The sequence below is a fragment of the Xylocopa sonorina genome, chromosome 8, assembly GCF_050948175.1.
Source record: "Xylocopa sonorina isolate GNS202 chromosome 8, iyXylSono1_principal, whole genome shotgun sequence".
Classification (NCBI taxonomy): Eukaryota; Metazoa; Arthropoda; class Insecta; order Hymenoptera; family Apidae; genus Xylocopa; species Xylocopa sonorina.
This window is the reverse complement of record NC_135200.1, coordinates 7,925,106-7,939,067: the sequence shown is the minus strand read 5'-3', so window position 1 is coordinate 7,939,067 and position 13,962 is coordinate 7,925,106. Positions and strand designations below refer to the sequence as shown.

Sequence of the window (13,962 nt, the reverse complement as noted above, 5' to 3'; positions counted from 1 at the left end):
ATTAATTTCTTCTTTCCTTTCAGAGCGTCGCTCTGCTTTCGGTTGTACCATGAATATTGAGACGCATAACACACCACATCAAACAAGTACCATTGGCGTACAGAATTTGCCAGCGCGTTATTTTTGGAGAACTGGATAAACTGTTTTCGGACATAGACCTCCTTTTCTATTCGAATCCAAAATTAAATAAAGTTCTTACCAGGTCAAATAAATTCTAACTTTGCTTATAGAAAATTAAAACCATTTTCTTCGTACAAACTTCATTATTACAAATGGTCGGTACTATTGATACTGATACGTAACATAGGAAACACTTTAACGAGACAAATTAACGAACGTTTATAATAACTATAATATCGCTAGCACAGCAAAAGAGAGGAGTCTCTGTCCGAATTTACCTCTTCAGTTCTACGTAACCCACACGCACGTGTATCACCGAAACTCGGTTGCCTTTTAAAATCGACTAACTAAATAATCAACCACTGTATATAATACGAATGGGAAATAGTCTCGAAGAGGAAATAACGTAAACAATGTATCTGTACCGTGCGTAGATTACATTCGTCGTGTTGTTCCACTAGGCGGCGGCGGAGGTGGCGGCAGCGGTAGCAGCGGCGCGCTACGACAGCACAAAAAACAGCGGAGAAAATCGCGAAGCGGAAGCAGCTCGCCGAGCGGCAGTAGCCGTTCCGGCAGCAGCAGCAGCAGCCGCAGCGGCAGCTCCGCCGGGAGCACTTCCGGGGCCAGCACGTCGCCCGGTAGTTCGCCGCACCGCACCGGAAATGCCGCCGTCACCGAGGACCGCAGGCCGCTCGCTATCTGCGTCCGTAATCTGCCGGCACGCAGCAGCGACACATCCCTCAAGGACGGCCTCTTCCACGAGTACAAAAAGCACGGGAAAGTGACGTGGGTGAAGGTCGTCGGCGCCGCCGGCGACCGTTACGCCCTGGTCTGCTTCAAGAAGCCCGAGGACGTGGAGAAGGCGCTCGAGGTGTCCCACGACAAACTGTTCTTCGGCTGCAAGATCGAGGTCGCCCCGTACCAGGGGTACGATGTCGAGGACAACGAGTTCAGGCCGTACGAGGCGGAGCTCGACGAGTACCATCCGAAGGCGACGCGGACCCTCTTCATCGGCAACCTCGAGAAGGACGTCACCGCGTCCGAGCTTAGGAAGCACTTCGAGCCTTTCGGAGAGATAATAGTAAGTTCAATGATGCTTTTTATCTTCCTTCTTTTTTTTTTTTTTTCTCCACGTATTATTTGTTTGTCTCTTTCCTCGTTTCCTTCATCATTGCTTTCTATCTTTGTGGCGGTCACGATACATTGGACGAACCTCGCGCGTTAGTTTGACGAATTTACAGAACCCGCATACCCGCTGATTCTGGTGAAACTTAAGGGAGAGAGACAGTTCTCAGAAGAATATCCTACACGTGTTCCTTTTCCTTTTTTCTTATTTGATGGCAATCGTCTTGGTTTGTCGAGGGGTTGATACATGTAACAGCCCGTTAACTTGAGAGTTAGAAATACACATTTTTCTGATTAATCGTCCGACAGAGTGCCGCTGGGTAGAATAATTTGCGTAAAGTCGTCAATGACGTTTGCAGACGGGTAAACATCATTTTCGAATGTTACAGGAGATAGATATTAAGAAACAAGGCGCGGTGTCAAGCTATGCCTTCTGCCAATACTCCGACATTGGTAGCGTCGTCAAAGCTATGCGATCAATGGACGGCGAACACCTGGGCGCGAATCGAATAAAACTCGGATTTGGAAAGTCGATGCCCACGTCCTGTGTATGGGTTGACGGCATTGGAGGTAATTATCGTAAAGAGCCATATCGATTTCCCCGCGAATCGTCTATAAAACTTCAGAATTTACATTTCCAAACCATCGGAGCAACTCTTCTAGCCTCTCGAGTAACATACATCCAACAATTTCAATGCAATTGCTCATTGCTTTGTACGATAGATTTGTTAAATCTCGTGTTCAAAAGTGCTTACCATGAAACTAAATCGTATCATGGGCTGACTTTATGAAAAACTCGTGTCGCGAGTGCGAATCTTAAATTAGATTTCTATTGAACACGAAACAATTAAACGTCTCAATTGCAAGCAGTAAGCAAGTGAAAGGTGAAGATTTGCCAAAAATGTCCAGAAGTCGTCGCTCTAGCAGGGACGCAACGATCTCCTTCGTCTCTCGAAATTCGAAACATTCTTTTTTCGCAATTTTTAAATCCTTCGAGCAAATGGATCAAGTTATAAACGAAATTATTTTCAACGTTCTTTCAGATTGTATGTCGGAGAAGTACCTGAACATACAGTTCCATTCGTTCGGGCCCATAAATCAGGTGGTCGTGGACCGCGAACGCGGGCACGCTTTGGTCTTCTTCGAGCAGATCAGCTGCGCGCAGGCCGCGGTGAAGGAGATGAGGGGGGCTGCTCTCCGTGGGCGCCGTCTTCAAGTCGACTTCGCCTCCAGAGAGTGCCAGGAAACGTTTTACGAGCACCTCGAGCGGCAGGGCATCGCCGGTGAGAAACCTTGGGACACGAGGCCCTCACCGGCGGCGACCTTCGATGTCTCGTACGTATACTTTTGTGCGATCAAAAATTGTATCCGTCCAAAGTTAACTAGCTTAGTCTCAGTCGAACAACTGTACGATTCTAATCACTTGCTCAATTTTAAATCCCTCGACTCGACTACAATGTAACGATCGTTACTTTTACATACACCAATCTGTTTTACGTATCATTGTTATTTATCACTCGCAGATACTTGCTGTACTTGCTTTTAAACATGGACAATATTTAAGATATCGAGAGAAATGCGACAATTATTGATTTATATTATTCTGTGAGGCTAAGGCGACAAGCGGGTATCAACGAGAAAACGTGTATCTCTAAAAGTAAAATAAAAAACAAATACCGCGTAACAAAAACAAGTTCCGCGTTACGCAGTAACAGCAAGGAGGAACACGAAATATAGTACACACCCGTTATTTGAAGGATTCCTTCCAGGCGGGATCGCAGCAGTTTCGACTCCGGGGTGACCGTGTCGAACTCGAGCAGCCGGTTCACCCGGTACGAGACGCCGCCGCGGTCCAGGACCGCGAGTTACTCGCGCGCCTCCGGCGGCGGTAGCACGCCCGGTGCTAGTCCTGCCCATCCGACGGCGATGTCGCGCAGCAGCAGGCGCTCCTACCAGGAAACCTACTACGACGGCGACTACACCGAGCCGGCGCCAAGGCGGTTCCGCAGCTACGACGAGTTCAGCCAGGGCAGCGGGGCAAGCCACGACGACTACCAAAGCAGCGTGCTCGGCGACGGGAAGCTGAACGACGACGACTGCCCGCCGCCGTCGCGACGGCACGCGGTGCAGAGCGTGGTGACGAGCGTCGACCCGCCCGCGCCGCCGCCGCCGCTGCTTCCTCCGCCCGATATCAGGCATCTTCAGAAGGAGAGGGTGCACCTGCTCGAGCAGCTCGAGGAGTGCCACAGCAGCGGCGACGAGGTCGGTTTCGCGCCGAAGAAACGCGCGAAACTGGACGGCGCGTCCGCCGCGATACTGTGCGAGGACGACGAGCCGGAGATCGCCTCGTTGCTGGTCACGTCGCACTCGAGCAGGAAAGGTATGGACATAAGAAGAGTCAGCGACAGTAAGGTGGTCGTGCATCACAGCACGAGGAGAGGGAGCTGCGAGGGAAGAGGACCAGGACCTTGCAAACGCCGCCGCGACGTTACCAGCAGGTACATATGGTTTTTATACTTGGGATATCTGACGGAGAGAGAGAGAGAGAGAGAGAGAGCGGCGGTCGAGGTTTGTTTGAGGAGTGGATTTTCGGCTGGGTGTTTGCTTTGTTCAGCTCAGTCTGTCGTTGGTGCGAGAGTAGAAAATATTGGGGACTTGATGCGGTGGAGAACGATGGTAGGGAGTCCGTCGGTTTCTGCTTTACGCTAAAATAAGTTTATTTTAGTGTGTAATTGTTAGATAAAAGATGGTAGAATTATTCGCATGTCTAACGAATACTGACTGATTCAACTTCTGGCTCGCTTATAAAATTCTAAGAATAAATATAGAATATAATATGCATACAGATTTTATATGTAAGTTCAAAAAAAGATATGGAAAGAGTAAAAGAAGTGGAAAATCAACTAAAGTAACGAGAAAGGAAAATGACAACTGTTTAGAATTTTTGTTAGAAAATTGAAAAAATCGTTACATGAAACTGTACACATTTTATAATGTTTGTAACATGAAGTGCTGATGGTACGTTCCGTTACAGGCATCACGAACATCACGACGGATCGCGGCCAGGTACGCCGCTGGTGGACGAAAGGCCGGAGAACTTGGTGCCTAGCGAGCCAAGGCGGTTTCGCGAGAGGAGTCACGACGGCCCTCTGTCGCTACCGCTACCAAGGTTCGCCACTCAGATGCTGAACAACAACAATAACAACAATAACAGCAGCGGTAACAACACCAGCAGCAGCAATAACAGCAACAACAGCGGACGATCAGGGAACTCGAGTCTCGCCAAAGTGGCCAGTCCGCCGTGCGCGAACCTGGCCACGGCACCGAGTCCGCGAACCGCCCCTCAACCGCCAGCCTCGCCGCCGCCTCGTCATCCAAGCCCTAGCCCTACCAGTTCCGACAGCGAGGCGGCGCCCCAGTCACCTAGTCTCGAAGAAAGGATACGCTCCCTGGACGAGAAATACGAGAAGTGGTCCGGGTCTCGAGCGCTGAGCGCCGCCGGTGGCGATGCTCTGGCGAAGCTCGACGCGACCGCGTCCGAACGGTTCAGGTTTCGACAATTCAAGCTGCTCGACTTGGATCTGCACGAGGTGCAGCCGAGCGACATCGTCAAGTCGGTTCTTGCCAAGAGGAGCGTGTTCGACGAGGACTCGAAGCGTCTGGAGAACTTCAGCGAGAAGTACGAGCCGAGAGAATTCACCGGCGTGATCGGTGTCAGTTCGATGATCGGCAGCGGGAGCGGCCTCGCGTCGAGCGCCGGCTGCACCAGCAAGGTCTGCCTGCAGTATCCATTTCCTAGTCATCCGCCGGTACAGCTGACCAGCAGCGGCTCCGCGGCCAGTCAAATCGGCATGAGCACGTCGCTGACATCCAGTTTGACGTTCACGACCACGATGTCGTCCGCGTTGAAGACGACAGACCCGCGGTCGACGGCGCAGCACAATTGCGTGCATCCGACGCCGGCGGCACCGATCACCCCAGGCACGTCGATCAAGACTGTTAGCCCCGAATTACCACCGGTTTCCCTACCGATCGGTCTTGGTAGCGGAACGGCAGCCAGTAGCGGCAATAGTAGCGGTTTAGCGTTAGCTAATAGTATTCTTAGCAGCAACGGTAGTGTAAGTAGTATTCACGCTCTTGGAGCTTCTACCGCTCGAGGATTGACCAGTAGCAGCAGCGGTAGCAGTAGCGGCAGCAGTGGCGTGTCCTCTGCGACCTCGTCTGTGCCTGTTACGACCGCCTCGTCGATCGCGTTCTCCGCGTCGATACCGACCCCCGTGGCTATCACGGCAACGACCACGACAACATTGACGACAACCGCGACCACGCAACCAGCGACCACGACGATGTCCAGCACGACCACTTCGTCGTTGTCGTCCACGTTGTCGGGCAGTCACTATCAAACTTCCATGTCAACCGCGACCTCAGTGCTACCGCCCACTACGACGTCCGCTACCGCGAACCCCTCTTCCTCCTGCGTCACCTCTTCTTCTTCTTCGTCGTCGTCGTCATCGTCGTCGTCGTCGTCGTCCTCCTCCTCGTCCTCGTCTTCGACGTCCTCGTCGTCACTGTTAGTATTCACGTCCGCGGATAGTTCGCGACCACGTCTGAGGAAAGAGGTCAGCAGCGGCAGCCGGGAAAGTAGAGAGTCTAGAGATAGTAAAGACGGCAGAGAGTCGAAGTACAGTAGCAAGAGTAAGGATTGCCAGAGGAAATCGCGGAAAGAGGACGCGGATGTTGAGAGGAGTCGTAAAGACCGGGAGGAGAAAGAGAGTTCCTCCATGGCGAACGACGTCGGTGACAACGATAGTCATGCGAGAGAATTCAAAGACAAAGAGATGCGATACGAGAGGAAGGAGAGGGAGGAGAAGGAGAGAAGGGAGAAGGACGATCGTGAGAGGCAAGAACGGAGAGAGAAGGAGGATCGTGACAGGCAAGAGAGGAAAGAACGGGAGGAGAGGCGAGAAAAGGACGAGGAAAGACGGGAAAGGGAGAGATTGGATAAGGAACGCCAGGAGAAGGATAAACGGGAAAGGGAGGAGAGAGAACGTGAGAGGAAAGAGCGCGAGGAAAACGAAGCTAAAGAAAAGGAAAGGAAGGAAAAAGAGCGGGTGGAACGCGAGAAAAGAGAGAGGGAAGAGAAGGAACGTCAAGAGCGTAGAGAAAGGGAGGAACGGGAGAGGCGAGAACGAGAGGATCGCGAGAGGAAGGAACGAGAACTTCGCCTGGAACGGGAGAAGCAGGAGAAAGAGCGTCTCAGGAAGGAAAGGGAGGAGCAAGAGAGGCGAGAAAAAGAGGAACGCGACAGGCAGGAACGCGAGAGGCGACGGGAGGAGAAAGAACGGATCGAAAGGGAGAGGAAGCGCGAGAGGGAAGAGAAGGAACGGCTCGAAAGGGAGCGGAGAAAAGAGAAGGAGGAGCGAGAACGAGCTGAGAAGGAGAAACGCGATAAAGAGGAGAGGGAGAGGCTCGAGCGAGAGAAGCACGATCGGGAGAAAAGGCGCGAACGCGAAGACCAAGAGAGACGCGACAAAGAGAAATCTGAACGTGACAAAAGGAGAGATCGCGAGGAGAAAGACAAAGAAAAGAGAGACCGCGATGAGAGTAGACGACAGCCCACCGAGAATCATCTTCATCAGTCTGTGTCTCAGTCTCAGAACCAAATTTCCCTCGCGCCGGTGTCAATTAAGCGGCGATGTTCGTCGCAGGACGGGCCAACCGAGGACGAAGCCAAACGCATGAAGATTTCCGAACACAGAAGAGACAGCAAAGACCGGCTTAGACCAGTCTATTATCGAAAGTCTGAGGATCGCAAACATCGTAACGATTCTCATAGATCCAGTCGTGAGAGCAGAGAAAGTCGCGACAGCAAGGAGAGCAGTGGGTCCGCGCAGACTCAGGACAGCAGGGAACAAGCTCACGGCGAGTTGAATAGAGAATCGAGCAGGGAGAGCCGGGAGAACAATCGTGAGAGCAGCGGCAAGGAGAAACAGAGGAGCAAAAGAAACCGCTCCGAGAAGGAGTCCAGGGAACGAAGTCCGAGGGTGTCCCACGAGTCGGACAAGGAATTCCTGTCGAGGCTGGACCTCTCGAAGCGCAACGATTCAAACTCGCCGAGCGAACAAACCACGATCAGTTCGAATCATTCGCGCGATATTCAACAACATCACCAGCAACAGTCTTCCTTGAACCTGCACAGCGACGTGGACGATGGTCCTCTGTCCACTCACGACATTCAGGTGGCCAGACATCCATCTGCCACCGACACCGACAGCGACGAGCCCAAGAAACACTCGATCTTCGACATCGTGGACGACGAACCTGCCTACATCAGCATGTACGACAAGGTGAAGGCGCGCTCGACGAAGAACATGCAGAAGCTCGAGGAAGAGAAGCGGCAGGTGCGGCTGAAGGACAAGTTCTCGCAGCTGAAGCAGAGTCGCGCGAGACGAGAAGAGAAGAAACAGAGCACCTCGTGGGACGGAGATTCGGTGTCCAGCAAAGCTCTGACGGAGGACGAGGCAACATCCGAATCCGATTCAGCCAGAGCGAAGTCTCTGTCCAGGAAGAGCTCCAGGTCTCGAATTCACTCGGATACCAGCGAGGAGGAGGAGTCGTTCAACAACAAGATTCGGAAAGTCGTGAAGACCGAAAGGTTCCTGGAGAGCGACGTCGATCTTGGATTCGCTGATACCGAGGAGAAACACAATTCGTTGGAGACCTCGAATGTAGTCGTGAATAGCGTCCACGCGACGGTGAAAGAGGAGCCGCGTACCTCGGACGACGACGAGCGTGTTAGCGTCCCCTTGCGTGGCAATCATCCGGCGATCGTCGTGAACAACCATGATAGAGACTCGCGTAAGAAATCGCATAAAAAGAAGCAGAAGCGACAAAAGAACTCGATATCTAACGACGACAACCTGAAAACCGAGACGTCCGAGAACGTGGAGCATAAGAACAAGTCGAACACCGTGGCGAGCAACGTGGATTGCCGTCCTAATCACACGTCAGAACCCATCAGTTCGGCTGCAACCGCGACGTCGGGGACGACGGTCATAGAGAACACGGAGGAGAGGATACGATCGGATAAGAAACAGCGGAACAAAAAGGACAAGAGGAGAGATAGGAACGGGGACGACAAAACCAAGACTAAGAGAAAGAGGCTGAATAGACAAGAAACCAGGGACTCTCAACGGATGGAGGACATCTTTGGTCCTTTATCCGACGATGTAGACGACAGTCCATGCAACACTTTGTTCAAGATCGAGTTCGCGAATAACACCTATGCTTCTGACAGCGATGGCGGCCACAGCCCGGTGTTGGACGTGGATCGAGTCAGACGGAAAGCGGAGAAGAAACGACGTCACCAACCCGAGGACGAAAATAGCGTGGACTTGGCCGAGGCTGGACGAGAAATCGAGGCGAAACTCTTGGGTCTACCGAACTCACCGAAATCGGCGGTGGCCTGCACGGAGAGCAACGATCATGACGTATTTCGGTTCACCGATGACAACGACAGCGTGGAGCCATCCACGCCTTCGACCATTCCAGAGAAGGTGAAGGAGAAAAAGAAGAAGAGGAAGAAATCGAAGGAGGAGCGCAGTCGAAAGGATTACCATCACCATCACCATCACCACCACCATCATCACGAAAAGAGCGGCGAATTACCCTATTTGGGCGCCGATCCTAGTCCACCGAGAGCGAGTAGTCCATTGATCCCCAAGACAATGTCACCCACTCTGCCTACGTCCAGAGAAACTCTGCTGAGTCCCATTCCGAAAGTTATGCCAGCCGTAGCGACGGTCCCGTCGATGACTCCTCCGGTGGTCAGCGGCAGTATTCAACCGACCAAAACGGAGAAGAAGAAAGACAAGTTCATCCCAGGCTTTGGAATCGAGATCGACGAAACCATTCACGAGAACGCAGTGAAGAGCATCTCTGAACCGGAGGAACGCGAGAACAGCTGTCAATCGCGCAGCGGTAGGGAAGATCCGGAAGTAACCGCGCCAACAACACCGCCCGCGCAGACCGAGGACAAGCCACGAGTCGCTATTTCTCAAGAGGAGACCGAGGATGCTGTCGCGGCGCTCTTGGAAGAAACCTTCGGTGGGTCCACGGAAGATTTCTCGTACGAGGGCGAGGAAGAAGACGCGGAGGCAGAGGATGCGGTCGGAGCACCTGCCGAGGCGCCCCAAGAGGACGTCGAGGAGATGCAGCAAGCTGTCGAGAGTCTGAACGCTTCCACGGGAGAGGGTGAGGCGGACATGAAACCAGACACGCCTCAAAGCGAGCACGACCTGCAGATAGACACGGACACGGAAGAGGACCCGAACTACGAGACGTTCGACTTGACGCAGCCGCCAAAAACTCCAGACATTCCATCGTTCTACAAATCGCCTACAAAGACCGTCAACACGGTCGCACCTTCCCTCGTTGCGACCGAGAAGACCACCATCGAAACGCGCATGCCGTCTATACCCGCGAAACCGCCGAGTCCACCGACCACCGTGATCGCTCATTCGTGGAACTTGAACGAGAAACCGCGGGAGGTGGTTAAGGCCGTGCAACAGACGGTCGACACTGTCGAGACCAACGTTAGTGCTGCCAGTCCGGAGAGGATTACAACTCAAACGCATCGTGCTTCCACACCTCCGCCTCCACAGTACAAACAGCCAGTCCTAGGTCCGTGTAGCGTACCTATAACCAGCGAGACACCCAGAATAACTGCGGCCAGCCCCAGACCACCACCTATCAGCGTTCAGCCGTTATACCAGAAGCTACCCGTCTCGCCGCAGTCTCAAATCGTACCTCGGTCCTCGCCCAGAATGCAAAACATCTCCGCCGTTTCTACCTCCGCCTCGTCGAATCAGACACCTCTGCCGCCGTTGGTTCCATCCAGGATGCCGCCTTTGATTCCGTCGCAATTGTCACCCAGAATTTTGCAACCGTTGTCGCCTAACGGTCAATGGTCTCGAAATTCTGCCGTCAGTCCTCACGTGCCAAGCGTCGGCAAACCGTCTCCACCGCCGGCCAGAATCGCAGTGAGCGTCTCCGTTTCCGCTCATAGACCGGAGACACCGACGCAACAGATTTATTCGACGGCCGCCACGCAACAGCCTGTTATCCAACACGCGCCTGGAATAAGAGCTCTGGCTCCGAGTCATGCCAGGGGTGGTTTGCCACCGTTGACCTTGAATATTCCACACCGTCCTTACATGCCGGTCCCACCGTTGGCCCTGGGTGTACAAGTGAAGAGCTCGAGGGACTCCGCCTTGGGCGGCAAATCCGTGATCGAAACCTTGCTTCCGGTTAACCCTAACGAACCTCCACAGCGACTAGAAGAGCCTAAGCTATCGCCAGCTGTTATTCCAGAGCCCACGAACAAAGCTTCCACTTCTCCGAAAGTTCCATCGCCTAATCAGCCGCCCACGTACATCCCCGAGACTGCGAAGATTGAAATTAACGCGAGCACGTCCAGTCCTGTATTCGGAAAACCGGCCAACATCTCGGACACCTGCACTTTGTCGTCCAGAAGCCAGAAACAGATCTCCAGCTCCATCGCGACGGACAACAATCTGCTGTCACCGAGACAGAAGCAGGAGATTTCGAGTCTCCAGCTTTTGACCACCCATGTGCCGCGTTCTTCGACGCCGAGTCCTGTAATAGTCGCGCACGGGCAGCCCCACCTGGTCCACAAATCCGTGGTGCACAGTATCGGAGCATCCACCGTTTCCTCAGCCAACCAACCGTTAATTAAAACAGTTGTACCGATAGTTCCCCAGCAGATTACGTCTACGGTGACGGTTTCCGTGTCTGAGGAGAAGTCTATCATCTCTCAATCGTCGCTGCCTCTGAACAGCAACCAAAGACACTCGCCAGTTTCTCAAAGCAGCCAGTTATCGAAGCCTCCTCGTATTCCTTTGGTGGCCACCGTCTCGCAAGCAATCATCACCAGAGCGATGCCTTCGACTATTTCTTCCGTGTCAGCGTCGCCGATCAACGAACAGAGCACGACCGAGTGCCTAGAGTCGCGTGTACCACCGGAGCAGGAGTTAGAGGTGGACCCCGACGCGCAAATTGCTCAGACAGCTCAGCCTATGCAACTCACTCCGCCTATACAGCCTACGCAGCCGATGGACATCATAAAGGAAGAGCCTCCGGATATTCTGAAGCACGAGGATACCACCGTGAAAGAGGAACTCCCGAAGAGCGAGCCGGAACACCCGTTGAACCAACCGTGCACCAACGTGGACGTGAAACCACCTAAGATGGAGCAACAAGATCCTGTCGAGCCGGAGAAACAACCGTGTCAAGTGACAAAGTCTGAGCCTGTGGATGGTAATCTTGTCCCTAAGCTGGAAATCGAGCCACCGATTAAATCGGAGCCGGTTAATGCCGAGGTGAAAGAAGAAGAGGTCGCGAAGGAGAACGAAGAAGTGGACATGGAGGAGGAACCAGCAGAGGATCCACTGAAAGAACCGAGCACGGATCCGCTTGCCATTGACGTAACTAAAGAGGATCCAGCTGATAGCAAAGAGGACAGTGATTATTGGTCAGCTAAGGAGGTGAACATCGAGAGCGTGATAAAGAAGGTGGACGCTTTATGCGATGGCGAGGTTAACGACGGCGATGAGGAAACGCAGCACGGTCAAAACGTTGGCAGCGAAACGCAGGAGCAACCCAAAACGAACGAATCGGAGTGGTTCAATGCTGAGACGACGGAAGCCGAGAATAAAAAGATCTTCACGGTGAACGATGAACAGGACGAAGGCGTGGAGACGTGCGAGAGCGAGTCGACGAAGAGTCGTCGCGGTAGGACGAAGAGCAGGCGAGGCATGGGCAGTCGTGGAGGAGTTACCACCAGGCGGAGTAGCAGAAACACGACGTCCGCTGTATACAAGCGTGGAAGCAGAACACCCAGAGGTAGCAAACACCACGTGGAGAAGAACAAACTACCAGCAGATGTGTACGAGTTCCACGACGACAGTGAGGAGGACAACGCTGGACGTCCGCGATTGATTCTCACCATCAAGTCCCCGGTACCAAACTTAACCGGTCCCAACGCGCAGCCAGCGACACCTATAGCTGCGGTGAAAGAAGTGCCACCAGAGGAGTTCGTCTCTCCAGCCGCGAACACGAGAAAGTCCAGGAGACTGGCCGAAAGAGATGGTAGCAGGAACACTGTGGACGATGTCATCGAAGACGTGGTTCGTGGTTCGGCTGCGAACAAGGGTGTGGTCGGTGGATCTGCAGGAAACGTGCACGCTACCAGAAGGAGCACCAGACACAACAACTCACCTCGTAATGTACAGACTACGGTGCAACTGACGGAACCAAGGAAATCGCCAAGAGGTGCGCGTGCCAAGTCGGTACGAAGAACGTCCGAGAACAACGACGATAGTAGCGAGGAAAAAGTGAAAGAGACACCGCAGGTGACACAAGAACTGCAGAACAAGGAAGAGACCGTTCCAGTGCGAGAGGAAGCTCCGAAGACGGAGGAAACGAATCAACCTGTACCGTCGCCTGCACAGAAACCAGTCTCCCACGAACCGATGACTCTGATAGATCCGGTCACTGGAATGTTGATACCGATGAGGGAGTCGGAGGAAGGTCAATACATTCCGGTTTCCACAGCATCTGGACAATTGCAAGCGGTCAGTAGAGTCGCGTGTGACTCCCGTAACACTCAGGCTGTTGTTGGCAATGCCAATCCTAATACCACCGAGGTGTTGCGATCGAAACCTCCCCAGCCTGAGAACTTAACGATTTCTGAAGAGCCTAAGAAGGAGCAACCACCGGAACCAGTTCCAACTCAACCGATTCAACCACAGACCAGCGTCATCACGAAGCCACAATCTCCAGCCATCCAAGTTACCACCGCGATCAGCGTGGTTCAGTCGGCGACAACAGCCACCGCGGTTACTTCCATAGCCACAACAACAGCAACAATCCCGCAGACAACGCCGACCTGTCCGACCCAGTCGAAACCTACCAGCCTCAAGGCTCACGTCTTGAACGCCAGCAAACTGGCTACCCCGGTGCAACAACAGGTGGTCATTACGAAACCCGTGGCTCCTAGCGTGCCCAGCCAATCGGTCGTGCAGAACATCGTAAAGCCGACGCCGCCGATGCAAGGTCTCCATCTACAGGTCTCCAGTAACAGGGTGGTGTCGCCCAGTTTGAGCCCCCGTGCCAAGCAAACGCCTCAGATCAACGCTGCGAACGGTAAAGGCCAAGGGCAACCGATGTCACCGGTTCTGAACAACACAGGTGTCCCGCCAAATCCCAAACAGCACCTTCTACAAGCTGCCAAGCAACAAGCGTCCACCATAGTGAACCTTCCTCAGAAGTTGCCCATGAACGTCCATCCAGCCAGTGTGACTACGGCGCCAACGCCGAGAATCCATCAACCGGTCGCGCAACCAACTACGCTGAAGGCTATCAACGGCCAACCGCATCCTTTGAACCCGAAAGCTCACTTGTTACAGGCAGTTGCGCCGATAGGCGCGGGGGCTGTGGCCAGTCCACCTACCCAACCCCATCTGATAACGCCTCAGCCTGCTAGCGTGAGCTGCTCGAGACCTCCCGCGCCAAAGCCACCGGTGAGAATGGTTTCCTTCTCATTCTAGAGTGAAATAAACTGAACTTTTGACTTTTTCAGTATCATTCTTCTCTCGATATTCGTACGATCAAATTTTCTAGCAAAAATATTCTGAC

At 53.2% G+C, this 13,962-nt stretch overlaps 1 protein-coding gene across 5 annotated transcripts in view; it reads left to right on the top strand.

Moving 5' to 3' along the window:
- The window catches only part of LOC143426165 (uncharacterized), an 89,545-nt gene that overhangs the window by 73,388 nt on the left and 2,195 nt on the right, over positions 1–13,962 (top strand). For 3 of the 5 annotated variants that reach the window (XM_076899390.1, XM_076899393.1, XM_076899388.1), the window contains exons 4-8: positions 555–1,201; positions 1,635–1,815; positions 2,289–2,580; positions 3,003–3,743; positions 4,280–13,847. In XM_076899390.1, coding sequence (XP_076755505.1) covers positions 555–1,201; positions 1,635–1,815; positions 2,289–2,580; positions 3,003–3,743; positions 4,280–13,847 — 11,429 coding nt within the window. The remainder of the gene's footprint in view (positions 1–554; positions 1,202–1,634; positions 1,816–2,288; positions 2,581–3,002; positions 3,744–4,279; positions 13,848–13,962) is intronic. The other 2 variants (XM_076899392.1, XM_076899391.1) reach the window with 2 other exon arrangements.